This window comes from Propithecus coquereli, unplaced genomic scaffold, assembly GCF_000956105.1.
Source record: "Propithecus coquereli isolate 6110/MARCELLA unplaced genomic scaffold, Pcoq_1.0 Scaffold154, whole genome shotgun sequence".
Classification (NCBI taxonomy): Eukaryota; Metazoa; Chordata; class Mammalia; order Primates; family Indriidae; genus Propithecus; species Propithecus coquereli.
Genome location: NW_012139858.1, coordinates 1,392,020 through 1,410,450, shown reverse-complemented (window position 1 = coordinate 1,410,450; position 18,431 = coordinate 1,392,020). Strand labels below are relative to the sequence as shown.

Here is an 18,431-nt window from a genome sequence, read left to right as displayed (position 1 = left end):
TTTAGGAGGCAGAATCAACATAACTTGGTAACTAGTTAGAAGTAAAGAGTGAGGATTCTTGCATCAATTTTTTTCTCTAAGTTTGTTTCCTCTTTCTAAGCACAGTTACTTACTTCCTCCTCTTGGTTCTCCGTCTCTTTTTGTATTTAGCTCACTGTACTGAAATATCTGTGTCTGTCATCCCTCCTCCACCAAGCTCCCTGAGGGCGCAGACTTTGCCTTATTAATTTTCAAGTTCTTATCTTTTTTGTCCTATTTAGTATATAGCATAGAGTCTGGCAGGGATTCAGTGAGACTTGCCTCGCCAATATCAATGTGTTAACACTGACAATTTTTCATTAAAAAGGATGAGTTCACAGAATATGCAGGTACAAATCACAAAGGAATGCCACACAGGGGTCGGGACTCTAGCCTGTGCTCAGCAGGGACCCTAAGAGTGGAGAAGAGCCATAGTCAGGCTTGCGTTTTTTATTAAAATAACCTGAGCAGCAATTTGATGAGAGAGAGACTAGGTAGGGGGTAATGACAATAGCAAGGAAAGATCAGGAGAGACTGAACCGAGACAGGGGCAGTGGCAATGCAGAACACAGGCCAGAGCCACAAACTATTTCGAAGGCGCAACATCAAGGCTCGACTTACCATTTGGATGTTGAAAATAAAGGAGAAGGATGAATTGGGGACAAATCCTATTCCTACCTTGGGAGTTGGTGGTATTCCTCAACTAAATGGGAGATTCAGAAAAGGGAGAGATTTTAGGGATTAAGCCGGTTGCTAAGGAGCCTGCAGGTGTGAATCACGGCGAATCCTGGGAATCACTGTCAAACTATCTCGACCATCGTCTGGTTGCAAAGGATTGCAGGCTCCACAGAACTCCGAGGAGGCAGGGTCAAGGTGGATAATGATCCCAGCTTTAATTCTTCTGCCTTGTAGACATCTCACCACAAATATAAAGGTTCCATTTCTGTGTCTGGGTCTTCAGATTTCCAGGTATTTCCCTTCCTTCAGCATTCCAGAAATCCGAAGCCCTACACAAACCCACCAGAGGCACCAAGACACTTACTTCTACTTCCTGGCAGAAGGTAGCATTGGGTCCATACTGTAGCTGGCATTGGTGGTGGACATCATAGATCACTCCAGGGGCAATAACCTTGGACTTCAAGCCTTTCTTTTTGGGTATGTCATCAAGACAGAACCCCCAGCCTCGGCTGGAAACAAATTAATAGAAATGAGAGCAGTTGCTTATAAGTTCCTTCATCTTTATGCTTTTATTCCACAGAAACTTCCATCCCTCTAGTTTACTATTTGCCCTTCAAAACAACTTTATTTGTACAAGGCAGAGAATGCTCTGGGCCCAAGGGGAGAATTAATTTTTAAAAATTCAAATCATATCCTACAGCATAAGTTTAATTGTTATCAAGGAAATATGAGCAGTGGTAACATTAGAAAATCATCATCCTACCCCCGGTGGGGTTTGAGTGACCACTTCTGACCTGTCCTGGTTGTTCCTGCCAGTCTCCAAGGACTTAATTCACAATTAGCTCATTAAAAAGCCTCGTGGAGACAAGAGCAATCAGGGAGGGGACAGGATGCTCACCCAGCTGTGGATGGAGAGCAGAGCCCAGCTAGACCTCAGGGTCAGAAAGTAGAAGTGAAATACACCCCTTCTGATGCCACCCTGACACCATGGCCTGGGGGATGGAACCGAGCCTTTTCCAGGTCTCAGCTCCTCTGTGTAAAACTCCAAGCAGCTTCCAATTTAAAGACACTCAAGAGAGGCCATCATGAAACACACTGTCACTTACTCTAAGAAGCGGGTGATATACTCCTTGCTGCACTTGGACCATGTCAGTGGAGTGGGGTCGTATTGGAGCTGGCGGGACATGATGTACGGGTGCCTGCCCACGGGCTCACAGTCGTTTTCTTTCCCGTCATGCTGGATGCCAAAGCTGGCAAGGAAGCACAGAGCACAACAGTAGCAACAGGCAGGCAACAAACAGGAAGAGAAATCACAGTTTCTCCAAAGCAATAATAACCTGCAGAGAGCCACTTTTGTATAGAAGCAACTGGTGACAAAGGGAAACTTTGAAGTTGGAGGGGCACAGGGAACACTGCAGGCATGCCTTTGCCTCAAATATGCAGCCGTGGGGGCCATGTGGCTCATTCAGAAACTTCAGTTTGGCGAAAGAGCTAAGAGCTCTCAGTCTGGCTTTCTGAGTCGGGATTCAGGAGGGCAGATCCTGCCCCAGCTCTCTGCTTTCTCCTGCTGCATTGACCACAGCATACAGAACTTCAGAACAAAACCTCCCTCTTCCCTTTTCATCATAATTTAGGAGAAAGCATGAAAGGCGAAGCCTCTGGGAAACTTTGTCAAAGGCCACAAGCTTTGCGGGATGGATTTCTTTCTCCTATTGCTACAAGAGTCCTCCAACAGCTGACACGTTAGGGAGACCTCCTAGTTCAGTGGATAAGAGCAGGGTTTTTGAAGACAGATGATCTGGAGCTGAATTCCAGCTTGGCCACTTAATGACCTGTAATTTACTGAAACTTTCCTCATTTCCCTCTCATGAAAAATGGAGCAGTCGTCCTGGTGCTAAGGTGAAGTCTGAATGGAATAAAATTTGAAAACCACTTGGCAAAGTGCCTGGCACATAATAAGGGCTTCGTAAGTTAGAGAAATTTTTAGATTGTTGTTTTTTTTTTTCTAATTCATGGTCTAGCTTATTTTCCTTTCTCAGAGGAGAAAGTTTAGACTTTGAGATTTGTCAAAAGTCACACAGCTCATAGTGGCAAAACTAGGTCTTAGATGCAGATCTTTGTGCTCTAATTCAGTGTTCTCGTCCATGTGTCTTCAGTCTGTCCCCTGACCTCCCGCTTCCAGCACTGACTGGGGAAGCAACCTTGAGGGGCCCTAACAAGCTTAACTGTCCACCATGGCAAGGGGGTGCCTGGGAAAGAAGCCGACTCAGAAGTGGCTGTTTGTAAGCTGCATTCTCGGGATCACCCCAGGATGCACTCCGAGATTCAAGAACTCTCTCTGCCGGAGTCTTAAACCTAGAGATGTTGGCTCAAGTTTCCAAATCTGTATGGCTTTGTACTCTTCAAAGTGAAATTCAACTCTTCTGACTGGGAAGCTCACATCCAACTTTAATGAAATCTTCTTATTAGCATTAGCAGCTCTTGCAGAGAACAGTCTTTGGAGAATTTAGAGATTTTTCTTTTATTTTTTTGCACTGATATTATTGACTTACTTACAAACCCTAATTGCATTCCACATGAATAGAACTCTCACCAAGGAGTCAAAGAATGAATCTACAAAGTTCTCACCACCCACCCACAAAGAATGTGAGTCAATGAAATCTTACTTCTGAGCAGGTTTTCCCTGGGCTGTTTCAAATCCAGTCCTATTCAGCTCATGAAGTATTCTACAAGTTCAACTGCTCAAGTTAGTAAAAATCTAGAACTGCAAGCAAGGTTCTACAAGTCTACATGAATAATGGTCTAAGCTGTGAATATTCTCATACACCAAGTCACATGGCCGGGTCCTATACACTAGGTGGTTTCAAAGCTACACTTAAAATATATCAGTTCCCCAAAAGCTCATTTCATTCCATCTAAAGTTTTTGATTCATTAAAGCATTTTCCCCTCCAGCTTGATCACCCCTCTGCACTCCCATCATGCAAGAATAAAGCAGCACTGCTAAACAAATGTCCCTCTGGTCTGTATCTACTATCTCCGAATGGGAGACAGAGTCCTGTCACTTGGGAGCAGTGGGACAATAACAGTGGGGAATGATGGATAAGAGGCTTGTTTCTCTAAGGTGTTCGGAACCCAATAAGGCACTTTCTAGCATGTGAGATGGAACCTCAACAGCATTTGGACTAGAGAGCCCTGTGTGGTCTGAAACAATTTACTGAGTTGCGGATTAGCCAACTTTACTTCATCTTCATTGTTTCAATTCCTTTAAGGTAGGTTTGCCAAATTATAGACATGAAGTAGCAAGTTAAGCAACTGCCTGGGTTTCAGTGTATCACTAGGTGGAATACACCCATTCCATGCTTCTTATGAGTCATTTTATGGTGCAGGAAGCAGCAGAGAATGAGAACCATGAAAGCATAAATGCGATCTTTTCTAACTCATTCAGGAAATGCCAATTTTCTACGTAAAATGAGCAAAGCTCTGTAAATGAAATATCCTGCAATCCAGAAAGGGGAGGATATTGGGTGGATATTGCCTTTTACATGTTCATATACATCATACTTTCATTACTTAAAATGAAAGGATTTTAGGTCTCAGATAGGTTTTAAAATTTTCTCCTGGAATTCTATCCTCATTTTTGGTAACTCATCTAGTGTCCTAATAAAGGTGATATGAGACCTTAGGTATAGATGGCTGATATAATCTGGGGCCCTCACAAATGGATTTTTAAATTTTCTCTCAAAATAAAAGTAAAATTATTCACTTAGGGTATATCACAAGTTAGTTTATTTCCTCTCCTGCATAATATACAATCAGTGATGAAACAAACAAATTTCCAAGAAACAATGGGGTACATTTGCTATTAAACTGTAATGAGTGTCTTCTTAGGATATTGATTTATCATATTTTCCTCTTTCTGGGCTGTCTCAGGCCTTTTCAATCATCTGCCCAGTGTTTCTCAGTTTGGTCCACAGCTGATTAGAACTATGCAACTAAGAAAAAGAGTTAAATACCTCAGAAGCATCTTTCGTTATGAGCAAAAGCTTCTCAAGAAGCTCCTAAATTCTTCTATCTTTTGGTTTTGTGTCTTACTAAAGTATTTTTTTTTATCACTCAAAGTCAAGTTTATGTCGGATTTTTTTCCTCAACATTTTCTTACTTACCAGCAACGCTAAACTTTTTTTTTCATTTAAAAGATACTGTTTTATTTAGGTCATCTCTACATGGCCCAATGCCCTTTTTAAAAATTAAACTTTAATTTTGAGATAATTGTAAATTCAGATGCAGTTGTGAGAAACGATACACAGAAATAATTGTATGTTTTACTCACATTCCCCCAATGGTAACATCTGCAAAACTATGGTGCAATATCACAAGTAGGATACTGACATGGATATAGTCAAGACAGAGCATTTTCATCACTGCAAGCATCCTTCATGTTGCACTTTATAGTTACATCCACTTTCTTCCCTCCCTTGTTCTCACCTTAAATCCTGGTAGCCACTAAAATGTTCTCCATTTCTGCAATCTTGTTTCAATAATGTTATATATAAGCGGCATCTTACAGGATGTACCTTTTGGGATTGGCTTTTTTCACACAAGTAGTGAGAATTTGAGAATGTCTTTTATCAAGCTAAGTCTTTTAAACTTAGCTTTAGTCCACCATTGCTGGGAGGTCTTGAGCAATCACCTCTCAGTTTGACCCACTTGTAGTCCCTTGGCGCTGCTTGTGCCAAGTCATTGCTGTTGACACCAGTGACTTGACTGGAGGCTATGGGGGCCATGTCCTTGCACATTTCAGGATTGGGAATGTTTACATTTAACTTTCATTTTGTCAGGTTATATCATCAACATGCCAACAGCTATATTCTTGCCCTTTCTGTCCTAGCACCCCTACATCTCCAATCATTACTTAATTATAAGCCAGTCACTTAACTGCTCTGTCTCTGAATGTTTGACAACTAAGGATACTGGAATACATCACATTTATCTCCAGGGCTTTTTTGAGAGGATCCAATAAGTCACGGTACCTACGAAATTGCCTAGTTCAACTTACCCATTTTACAGATGAGAAGACAGGCGAAGGGAGTTATCTAAGGCCATAATATGGGTCTATAGAAAAGCCAGAGGAAGCACTCATTTTCTCCAATTCTCAATGCAATGTAAGGCAGGTAAAATTATTTTGGAAAGTTCAAATGTTTTATGAGAAAAATGGTTAATAAGCCCAGGCTGGAGAGGCCAGGCCTGGAATAATCTAGTCTCTAGGGTTCTTCTCAGTTCTGCCTCTGTTCTAGTTGTGCAGTCAGAGTATGCCCTGCTGTCTTCCTTCTTTCTAGGGAGGAGATCCAGGCCAGTGGGTACGTGACAGGCAGGGGGTGCAGTACAGCGGTTTATGTGACTCCCCACTCTGAGTTTCCAATTCGTATGATGCTCTCTTATTTGTGGTTAGCAAATGTACTGACAAATGAAGTTACAAATAAGCTAAGCTCTTTCCTGCATGGGAACCTTTGATCCCTACTGAGTTCAGAATCCTCAACATACCTTCACTCAAACATTCGGAAACTTGCCATCAAGGAATTCACCTCATCAAATTCACACATTTTTGCAACAACTCGGACATCCTGTTGACTGGTGTTTGCTTTGTGTGGTCTTTCCAAGTTTATAGCAGTTTTTGATTTCTTATTTATTCGATGCTCTCCTTTAATACCTATAGCTAAAAGGCGTCTAACAATCGTATCGATTTCAAAAGGTTGTTGAAAGGATTCAATGACACAACAAAAAGCACAATGGAATAAAGGCACAAAAACGTCAGATTCTGTGACTTTTTTGTAATATTAACACTATCCTTTCACAAGAACTAACTAGGGGTCATTCCAGAATTAAACAACTGGTTAATGCCTATCTCCTTGCCTCTGCTTCCCTCATTCTAATCCAGAGAATTGCAGTGGTCTCTGTGGTCCTGTGCTGTATGCAGGTACAAGTGGTCAGGGCAGGGCAGAGGCTGTGGAGGGGGATTATGATCCTCACTTTACAGATGAAGAAGTGGAGGGTGAGCCTTAAGCCACAAGGATTTGACCCTCACTTTACAGATGAAGAAGTGGAGGGTGAGCCTTAAGCCACAATGCAACCTGAATCTCCCAACCCCGAGTTTAAGGTGCCTCTGTTTCCTCTGCTGATACCGACACAGGAACATGGCGAACAGATCCCTGTTTCCTCGGCCCTTTACCTGTGTCCAAGCTCATGGGCAATTGTGAAAGCCAGAGGGAGTCCCGAGTCCTCGTTGATGTTACAACTCCGGTGAGGCTGGCACATTCCTGACAGGTGAGACAGACCCAGGGTCTCGCAGGGGCGATTGACACCAGCACAGATGTCTTTTCTGAAAGCAGAGAATGGAGATGCTCAGGTGCCCAAAGGAACATCTGGAAAAACCTCCTGGAAAAAAAATCTGGGTATAAATTTACCTTGAATATGGCCTGTAAATCACACTTACAATTTTTTAGGCATGTAGGGAGAAATATGGAATTCACTATTATGATTCTGATTTTATCTTTTGATAACTGAATTTAACTAACACAAAATGTGGGAAAATGTGGCAAATGTCTTTTTTTGAACTGTGTTTGCTCTGGATTTCGGGTGGCCAAATTCTATGATTTGGCCAACATCAAAAGATTTTATTGAAAATTAAAGTTAATTTGAACTTTTAAACAGGGTGGGGACAATCAGCAGTGACTTGGGTTTTTTAAATATGAAACCCCTCTTTGGTCTTTCTGAGGTCTGTCCTCAAAACACATCTGAGAACTTTTTCTCATTCATATAAAAGGCAATTGGTGCCATCAACCTATCCAGAGATCAAATCGATTGTCTATCGAGCCCCATGACACTAACAACATAGCATATGAGAGGATGCATGCGTATATGCAAACAAACACACACACACACACACACACACACACACACACACACACACACACACACAGGTGAGATGCTTCCTCTTTTCACCAGGAATTCAGTGTTGCCTGACCCTGGAAAAAGAAAGGAAATATATGAGGATCTCAGAAAATGCTAGTTACAGTTTTTAAATACAAAATCATGCTCCCACATTCTGGTAGACATTATTTTGATCACTGACAAGAGTTTTGAAAGAGTCATTAATTAGTCATTTGATTTTCTTTGGTACAGAAGAGCTCTTTGCCAAGAATGACTAACATAAATGCCCATGAGGTTCCGAGCTTTAGTTAATTGCAAACCTGCATCTCATGGGGTTTGTGTGGGCACCATTTCTAGCAACAAATGGTCTCCTGCTTTTTGCATCCATTGGGCCATGGAAAAGGTCCAGGCTTTGAGAACTTGTGTGCATTTTCGATTCTCCAGGTGGCAATGGCTGGGACAGTGGGATAGGAAGCAGTAGCTGCTGTCTCAGCTCATGTGCCACAGATGTGAGCCCCCACTCTTACTAAGGGCAGCAGCTGCTGGGTGGTTCAGGCTTGGAGAGCTAGATCATACAGTTCAATCATTTAAATAATTTCTGGGTCTGCAGGAGAACCAATCAAATGTTTTTCCACCCCTGCAGCAGGGGTAACAAATGAATTTGTTACAATTTCATTCAAAAAAGTCCACATGGAGCTGTAGGGAAAGGATGAAAGGTGCTCATTGCTAGTCCACTGACTTTCTCATTTTGACATGGCAGGAGTCAGGTCCATTAAATAATCGTTTATAGAATGCCTACTAAGTGTCCAGCACTAAAGAGGGAAAAAAAAGGGTAACAAAAGAATCATAGGAATATGGTTCTTGCAGACAAGAAGCTAGAGCTTTCAGCAGATTAGCTGCATCTCCACCATGCAGAAGAGAAACCATGTCTTGGCATGCAGCCACTAGCTGCACATGAGAAACACACTCGGGGTGTGTTTCAAGCCAAATCCACTTTCTACTCAATGCAGCTCTATAAAGACCTCTGTTAATGTGGGTCTCAGGACAGTCCCTCAGAGGCAAAGCTCTGTCTCACACCTCCTTCCCTCCCTGATCCTACCTATGTTTTCAGAGCAGTGGTTTTTGATGGGGGCAGGTGATTTTGCTCTCTATCCCCCTCCTAGGGGACATTTGGCAATGTCTAGAGACAGTTTTGGTTGTCAGAACTTGGAGGAGGGTGCTACTGGCATCTCACAGGGAGAGGCCAGATATGTTGCTAAATATCCTACAGTGCACAGGACAGGACAGCCCCCACGACAAAAGAGCATCCAGCCCCAAATGCCAACAGTGCTGAGGGTGAGAAATCCTGCTTTAGAACTTGAAAAGCTCTCCACTGTCTAGGAGCTGGTAAGGTTCATCACACTTCCGTGCAACCAGACTCCTGTCCTAAGGAAGAAAAGTGATCATAATAAGAAAAAAGGAGGGCAGGTCCTTCACATCCACATTGGGTAATAATTAAGAGGATGGCTCTTGGGGTCCAACTACCTGGACTTAAGTCCCAGCTGTACCCATTAACGAAAACAAGATTTTGAGTAAGAGACATACCCAGGTCTCAGTTTCCCTATATGTAAAATATGAGTCATTAATAGCATTCAGCTACCAGTGTGGCTGTGGAGAGTAAATGGAGCAATGACTGTTCCAGTACACACAGCACAGAGCCTGGCCCAGATCAAACATTTCACACATGCAGCTATCATTAACTCACTCACTTCTTCACATGAGAATGAGAGGGGCATCTGCTTCCGCTCTCGGGGGCAGAAAGACTTCCTGAGACACAGCTTCCCTTCAGAAGTTCTTGCTGGCACTGAACCCTGCACCTGGCCTCTTGCCCAGGTCTTCAGTCCCCAGGCTGTCGGCTATCCCCCCAGATCCCCCGTGCTTACAGTCCACTCCTACACCAACCTATTCTCCAGGGGAGCCACTGATCAACCCAAGGTGTCACAGATCCTAATGAACATACTACTATAGGTTATGTCAACAACTTCCCTTGGAACACATTTGCATTTAATACTTTCACTGAAAAGAGTGATTCTGGGGTTGGAGATTTAGGTCAGAGCAAGCAACATTTGGATAGGGTGGGGGCTCATTCTCACCCCTGTAGGCATCCTATGTGCTGGGACGATCCTCTCAAAGGGACAGATGACAGGCCCAAAATGTTCGGGAGCAGCCTATCCTCCACAGGGACACATATACACCCAGGGCCTTTCAGTGCATGAGGTTCTTTGGGGCTGAAGGGCTGGGCCACGGGGCTTCCTCTACTAGACATTCCTGGACTTCTGGATGAATCTGCATAGGCTGCCCAGTGAGAACTTACTCTCTCCCATTCTAATAAGCCCTTCTTTTGTCTAGATTAACATAATGCCTGGTATACACTAGTTGCTCAATAAATATTTATTGACTCAATGTCAAACACAGGCTTTGAAGAGTGAGGGTTGATCAGGAAAGTTCACTGGTTTTCCACAGCCGTGAGTCCTGGAAGATTTGATAGTTCTTACTACCAAGACAGGGCCTGTCCATGATCAGAGCAAACACATATCTCCATAGGGGCAAAAGGAATGTAACCAAACCAGTCTGCCTACTCAGGAGAACTTGTTCCCTTATCCTGTCCTCAACATCAGCCATGGATGGGTAAAAAAGAGGACTGATTTCTGTAGATATATTTTGTGTTTCCAAATTGGAAAAAAATAAAATAAAAATAAAGGATTGGAAATCCCACTGGTTAAGAGTAACAGGTGTCTTTAATGAGGATCTGCAAAGGAGTTTCCTGAGTGTATATAGAGCCGCAAGAAAAAGCCAGTTTTAGAGATAAAATCATCGCTGGGATAGGAAAGAGGCCTGCATTTTGCCAACAGAAGAAGTTTATTAATAGGGAAAGCTTTGTCGTATTAGCAAGTTTGCTAACCTGCCCCCTCTACTGGTATGGAAGTCAGTAATTGACTAAATCATGGATGCTGCCTTTACAAATGACCAAGAACAGCAAACAGTAGTGAGCATCTCATGATTTTGAATACCTGGCACACATTTCGCCTGCCATTTCTCCCTGCCTTGCTGCCCCTGGGTTCCACATAGTCTCTGGGGTACCTGGTAAGAAGGACGGCCACATCGTGATGGACAGGGTTGAGGTCACTCTTGGGATTGATGCTCTTCTGCCACTTGCAGAAACTAGACAGTGTCTTCTCTGCATGGTGAACTATTTTCAGTCCTTGCTGGAGAAAGAGGAGGAAGAGATTGGCACCGATGAGCTCACTGTGGTCAGGGACCATGCACCGGCATTAGTCTTCAGAGACATCCAAGTGAGATGAGCTCAGAAAGGTTGCACCAGACATTTGACAGGCATTTCTGGCAGAGGCCAACTTACTCCTCTGATCTAACCCTCTGCTCTAAATACCATCAGTCTTATGACTTCCACTAAAAGAACCTGAAGGGGAGAACTCCAGAACAGAAACTATCACTGGGACAAGCAGCCCTTGAAGAAAAATTAAAAATACATAAGCAAAGACCAATAGCTGTTTGAAGTTCTATTTCTAGTGGCTCTCTGTATCTTAAGCCAATATAATTCCAAAGAGGCATTTTTATTTCTAATGCAAAATAGATTTTCAATAAAGAGCTGCCTCTTCTCATGAGGTATCCCACTATGCTGGGGTTGCACTGGCTGTTTTCTTACCCAGGGTTTTCATCTCGGTTTGACACCTGTGGGTGAGAGACAGAGGGTGGCATAATCTCTCCAGGCTTCCGACCAGCTGGGAGAACTGGTCATCCGACAACAACTAGGATGCTGTAGCAGGTGCCCCCAGCCTGCAGTGTCAAGGGCTTCTGAGGTCCAGCTCAGCCCTGAGTCACCCCTCTGGCCCATAACTACCCCTGGAGATAGAAGGGGAGGGGCTATTCCAATTTACCTGGATAAGCATTTGTCAATTGGAGGAGAACAAAAAAACGATAATCAGCTCTAGAGGGATTCTACGTGACTTTGAATTTTAAAGGAGAAATCCCTTCCTCCTTGCCTTATTTCTTGGGGCCTCCATATAGAGCTGCCCCTGGGATAAGGTGGATTCCACCAAGAGGGTGACAGCCTCTGCTGGCCCACTCTAATCCAGGTCTTACGCTGGGCTTGGCCCAAGAACTTTAGGACAGTCTCTGCGTTAAATTATAAGCTTGCTCCTCTACCATTCTGTATTTTGCTGAGGCCCACATCCAAATCAAACAAGGCTTGAGGGGCTTCAGTTGCTTGTTAGAGACATTCCCAGGTCTCCCCATCCATGCCGATTAACTACTGTAGACCGCCTTCCTCTCAGAAAAACACAGCAAGGTGGCTCCTCATGCATGAAAATTCACTGAACTGCTCAGCACAGAATTCAAATAGTAGAAATAGACTTAATTACTTAATAATCCCAATTATTACATCCTCCAGCATGATGTATGGTAGGGGAAGAGGAGGAAATCTGGGAGGCGGACCAAGTGTAGGGTATTGAGCCTCCAATGCAACCAGACAAGCTGTACTGTACTAGTGACCCTCCCCAGACCAGGGCAAATATCCCCACCTACCATGATGGACTGGTCAGGTAGCAGGAATAAGGAATGAAGGGAAGAGAAAAGAAGGAAAGAAAAGAGGAGGAGAGAAAATGGAGAGAGGGAGGAAAGGAAAAGAGAAAAGGAAGGAAGGAAATATTTCTTGATCACTTACTATGTGTCAGATACTTTCACATATGCTTATCTTGTTTAATTGCATCTATTCAGCATTATTTGTAGAAAAAGCATTATTATTTTTATTTTATAATCAGAGGAAATTAAACCTCAGAGAAGTGAAGAACTAGCTTAAGGTCATTTAGCTCAGATATTCAATCAAAGACCATTATAACAAAGTTACAATTGGTCACCAGCCTCGTTAGAACAGTGCCTTGGTTCTAGCTCCAGATGGGAAGGCAGATTATCAAATAAAACATCAACTATGATCAGATATCTTTTAGGTCTATTGTTAACCCTATATTTCTCTGTTTTGTATTAGGGGAAGAATTCTCTTAGAGAATACTCATTAATATAACATTACCATCTACAAATACCAATAGCATTACTATTTATAATTTTTCTCCAAAAATGAAACAAAGGTATAAATTAATAAAACATATACAAGATCTGTATCCTGAAAATTATAAAATGCTGATCAAAGAAGTCAAAGACCTAATTAAATGGACACATATGCTATGTTCATGGATTTGTAGATTCAACAGACTTATGACATCCATTTATTCTCCCAAGCTATTCATCTATAGCTTTATTGAAATTCCTATCAAAATCTCAGCAAGGTCTTTTGCAGACATATGAAAGCTCATTCTAAAATTTATATGCAAAGGTACAGTCCTTAGGTTAGCTAAAACTATTCTGAAAAAAGAGAAATAAGGTAGGATGAATCACTCTACCTGATATTAAGGCTTACTGTATAGCTATAAAATAACCAAGACAGTGTGATACAGGTGCAGGGATAAGCACATAGATCAATGGAACAAAGAACCCCCAAAATTGACCCAGCTAAGCACGCCCAGCTGATTTTTGACAAAGGTAGAAAAAGGAATTCACTGAATGAAAAATAGCCTTTTCAATAAATTGTACTGATAGCAAGAAAACAAATAACCTAATTGAAAAATAAACAAAAGACCTGAATAGACATTTCTCAAAAGAAGACATACAAATGGCCAACAGGTATATGAAAAAACATTCAACGTCACTAATCCTCAGGGAAATGTAAAAAAACCACAATAAGTTACCACCTCACACCTGTTAGAATGGCTGCTATAAAAAAAAAAATAAAAGATTACAAATGTCAGAGAAAAGGTGGAGAAAAAGGAACCATTATACACTATTGGGAATATAAATTAGTACAGCCATTATGGAAAACCCATGGCTCAAGACCCTTTGCAGTCTATCCTCCAGGAAGCTCTCCCTTAATTTGCAACCTCACAGTTTTGCTCCAGCAACATTGAAACTGCTTGTATTAGCACTCCCCCCCCACACACATACTCCTACACATTTTCCTTCCTTCAAGATGTTCCCTCTGCCTCAAATTGTCTTTCTCTCCTATCCCCTTTAACCTATTCAACCTCTATTCATTCTTTAAAATTCAACGTGGGTATTTCCTGGAAGGCTTCCCTGACCCCCCATCTAAATTAGGTTTTTGCCAATATCTCTTGTGCATAATTGGTTCACAGCACTTGCTGCACTAGGTCATAATGATAAAATTGTGTGACCGTTTTCCTCCTCAGCTCCACCAGAACAAGATTGAGGTTTATCCCTCTCCTTATCTCAGGCACTGCACATGTCCTGGTATACAGCAGGTACACTGACAAAGGATACCGAGGATGTACACCACCCATGAAGGCAAGAAGAAAAGGTGGAGAATATATCCACTGAGCCCAGAAAAAGTGAAGATTAATTGGATGAGGGGTTTTGTGAAAAGCCAGTAAAGAGACAGGATCTCATGCTGAATAGGGAAGTGGCAGGAAAGAGGCCAGATATTTGAATATACAGCAGAAAATCTGTAATAATAATTCTGGGTGCCTGTAATAGGAACCGTTGGCAGACAATGGGTCTCTCATGTTTCTGCACATCATTTGAGCAAAGGCACTGAGCAAAGGTGTTGTTCCAGACTATCCTTTCAAGGATATTGTGTAGCAAGTAGCCTTGGAAGGTAGATAGTGTCTCTATCAGGGAAGCAGACAGATTTATTTGCTGTCTATAGTAATAAAAGTAATGACTCCCTCTGGGGCAAAAGTTGGACAAATTTGCTTACAACCTTTTTTAAAGGATTGGGGTTTCCTTATCTTGGAGGTCCTCAGCTGTGATAAAACCCACTGCGTACACAGCATAGAGCTGGGCTGCCCACATCACCCCTGTGTGACTTAGGGGACAAGAGGGACAGATGCAAACATGAAATTCATGCCACATATTACGTTGTGAGTAATAAAGTCCTTTGCCTCTCACCCAGGAGTCTCATGTCGTCTGCCAGCATTGCATTCATGGAAGTGTGGCTGACTAATTTGTTAGCTTTCCAGCAGGGTAAAATCTCAGACTGCTATGGGTTGAATGTCCCCTCCAAAACTCATGTTGAAATTAAATTGCCAACATAAAGATATTTGGAAGAGGTGATTAAGAGCCCTCATGAATGGATTAATGTGATTATCTCAGGAATGAGTTAGTTATTGCAGGGATAAAAAGCATAAGTTTGGTCCTACTTTCTCTCTCTCTGTCTCACATGCTTGCTTGTCAGGTGATGGCTTTCACCATTGGAAATTCTAGTGTCATGCTCTTAGACTTCCCAGTCTCCAGAACCACGAACCAAATAAACCTTTGTTTTTTATAAATTACCTTGTTTGGCCAGGCATGGTGGTTCACGCCTGTAATCTTAGCTCTCTGGGAGGCTGAGGCAGGAGAAACACTTGAGGTCAGTAGTTCCAGACCAGCCTGAGCAAGAGCGAGACCTCATCTCTACTAAAAATAGTAGAGATTAGCCAGGTGTGGTGGCACATGTCTGTAGTTCCAGCTACTCGGGAGGCTGAGGCAGGAGGATTGCTTGAGCCCAGGAGTTTGAGGTTGCTCTGAGATAGGCTGACACCATGGCACTCTAGCCTGGGCAACAGAGCAAGACTCTGTCTCAAAAATAAATAAATAAATAAATAAATTACCTTGTCTGTGGTATTCCATTATAGCAGCAGAAAAATGGACTAAGATACAGACCCTTCATAGTTCTTGACAGAAGTAAGGAGGAGAATGGAGAATAGGTAATCAGTCACCTCGTCAAGAATAGGTGATCAAGCACCGCGTCAAGTTTAGACCAAGTACATAGGCCAGGTATGCATGGTTGTTGAGCTTTTCTAGCAGCAGTGCTGTTGGGGAAGGAGTAAAGGAGAGGAAAAGGATCTGAAAAGTTAAAAAAAAAAAAAAAAAAAAAACCTCAACAGAGCAGATTTGTCTTACATTCCAGCTTTCCTACAAGAGTATTCTGGAATAACCCAGGGCCCTAAATCTGCCCTCAAAATTCTTTTTGCTTCCTCCCTATTGCTTTTGTAAGTACCTCTTGCAGACAAAGCAAGTGCCTGGTTAACTGAGTTGCTGATCATTTGCAGCTTGATATTTGGCCCCTGTGCAGAATTTTCTTCTGCAATATGTGGCATTTAACACAAGTTCAGTGACAGGGTCTTCAGCATACCTTATTACTTTTCTATTAAATGTCATGGATCTTTCAGGAGGCTTTAACTAAGCACAATTTTTTTTCAACTCCTTCAGCCTCTTAATCTCCAGTTTCACAAAGAGTTAAGTCCAAGAAACACCTACTCATTTAATTTCTCAAATGCACTTTGATCACAGGAGCGTTGAGAGGAGTAATTGGTTATGCATTAAGATCGTGCAGCCATAAGCACACGCAAAATGCAAAAAGACTTCAGAGAGATTATGCTAACTCATAATGACTATCAGGGACCTGTGCTAAACATTTTCCATAAGGCAACCTGGTAATTATTTGAGTGTGTCAAAACAAACCCCCATCCACACTATTTTTCCCCATTTCCTTTGCAAACAAAAATAGATTTCTGTTTTATTTATTATTTTTTTCACTTCATCTTCCCAAGCTAATCCAATTCACTTCCCATTTCCCCTTTCCTGGCTTAGAAGAAACTAGCAACAGGTCACAGAAATAGCCCCAAATAGGAGAGAGGAAATGATTTTGCAAGAACATCGCTTTTGTTATAAATCATTCTCTCTCTTTAGAAGCTCTTTCTATAATGAGAAAAATCTCATATTGATTTCTCTGGGAATTCTAGGTAGCAGCTCTTAATTTGATGCACAATCTGATGTGCTCTGCTGCCAGGTTTAGGCTACTGAAAGAAAGAGAATGAGCAGAGGAGAGACAAGCAGCACAAAGCTGAATCCCAAAAGTCCCCATGTGCCTGAGGGATAACCCATCTGACTACCAGAGGAAAAGATACTTGATTTTTTTTTTTTTAAAAAAAGAGGAGTCTAAAAATTTTTTGCCTTCCTAGGTTTCAAACGTGTTCTAAAAACAGAAAAAAATCATTAAATTAAATAAAAAAAAATTGTTCCAAAGTGGGGCACCACAAGAGCAAAAGAACGGGTTCCATTTGTACTCACCATCAAATTGGTATTAACTAATCAACACATAAATGCACATATCAGAACAACATCTATTGGATGCTGGGGAAGGGGGAGGGCGGTGGGAGGAGGGGACAGGTATTTGTATACACAAGGAGTGCAATGCGCACTACCTGAAGGATGGACATATTTGAAACATGGACTTGGGGGGAGGGGAACCAAGGGCAACACACGTAACCTAAACATCTGTACCCCATAATATGCTGAAATAAAAAAAAATTATTAAAAAATAAAATAAAAATTCTTTGTCAATAGTTTTGACGTTTATCCTGAAAGAACAATACAGACCCACACATCACCTAGGGAAGTGGGTGTTGACAAAGGGGCAAACCACCAGCCTGAATTTCTAAAATCAACAGGCTTTTAACTCCGGAGTTTCACAAAAGTGAACTCAACACTAAATCACTCGTTAGACCAAGAGGAAATTCTCCACAAAAGCAGTTACTCCTTCCTGCTATCAGCCCTACGGCCGCTCCTTCAAGCTAGCCCAGCACCTGCAGGCCCCACGCCTGGATGGCGTAGTCACCTGGAATCCCCTTGGCTTCTTCCAACTCACTCTCAGCCCAGTTTTGTCTCTGTCTTATTCTTAAAAGAAATCTTCAACTTCTTATGATCCTAATTTTGTCCTTTAGGCTTTTCATTTTCCTCCAGGGACTTTGAAGCCCTTGTGGAATGAATGCATAATATTAACAAGTTTACGGGGTCTTGTGGGAACTAAACGATGATGATGATTATAATGATAAGAATAATAAGACTGATGCTAACGAGTAACACTTATTGAGTGATTTCTGCAAACCAAATACTATTATGCTAAGTATTACATGGATTAACACATTTGATTCTCACAATAACACTGTGAAGTAGATACTAGTGTCTCCCTTTTACAAAATGAGGAAATGGAGGCACAGATGAGTAACCTACCAAAGGTTACACAGATAGCAAAGTGGGACTGACTATAAATCTTATCCTCTCCAGCATGTCAAGCCGCTCACAAGAGTTGGAGGGAAGTGTCTAAAGGAAGCAGAGAGACCATGGGACACATTGGGTTGGTCTAAAATGGAAAGGGCTAGAGGTCAAATTTTTGTCCAAGTTCTTGAAGAGAATAAAAGAATAGGATTAGGGTTGTAAAATAAAAATGAGAGTTCAATTCAGGGCTAGACAGAGGCAGGACAGCAGTGAGAGCCAGGTGGCTCATGTGTAAACCCACTTTGTCTCCTTGGCCCATAGTGTCTTAATATGTTTGACACATCTTCCCAGATCATGGGGCTGCATACCTCAGATTCCACTGCTCTGAAATGTGACTGCCTCTCCTTTAAGAAAGGCTCTGGGGTGCTCCAACATGAGTTTCACATCCTATACCCCAATTTATTCTCAAAATGTGATAGAACTCCATAGTACTTGTTACGTGATGAAGCTGCATTTTATGCATGTAGCTTAACCTCAGAGTCTCTTGAACCCGCCACAGAAAAATAAAGACCAAAATGGTGTTAGCTGTCAGATGTGTTCAGCGTAAGAAAGACGAAGGTCTTAGACAGTCACTGATCAAAGGGACCCACTTCAGCAACCCTGTAGCAGCGCTCCCCACCATCCACATCTTCCGCGGAGCCTGAGA

General features: G+C 42.2%; 1 protein-coding gene across 1 annotated transcript in view; it reads right to left on the bottom strand.

The window, feature by feature from the left end:
• Positions 1-18,431, bottom strand: part of ADAMTS12 (ADAM metallopeptidase with thrombospondin type 1 motif, 12) — a 319,080-nt gene that overhangs the window by 89,430 nt on the left and 211,219 nt on the right. The window contains exons 6-9 of the mRNA XM_012640504.1: positions 10,745-10,869; positions 6,924-7,073; positions 1,803-1,946; positions 1,061-1,205 (exon numbers count right to left, since the gene is read on the bottom strand). Of these exons, the coding sequence (XP_012495958.1) occupies positions 1,061-1,205; positions 1,803-1,946; positions 6,924-7,073; positions 10,745-10,869 (564 nt within the window). The remainder of the gene's footprint in view (positions 1-1,060; positions 1,206-1,802; positions 1,947-6,923; positions 7,074-10,744; positions 10,870-18,431) is intronic.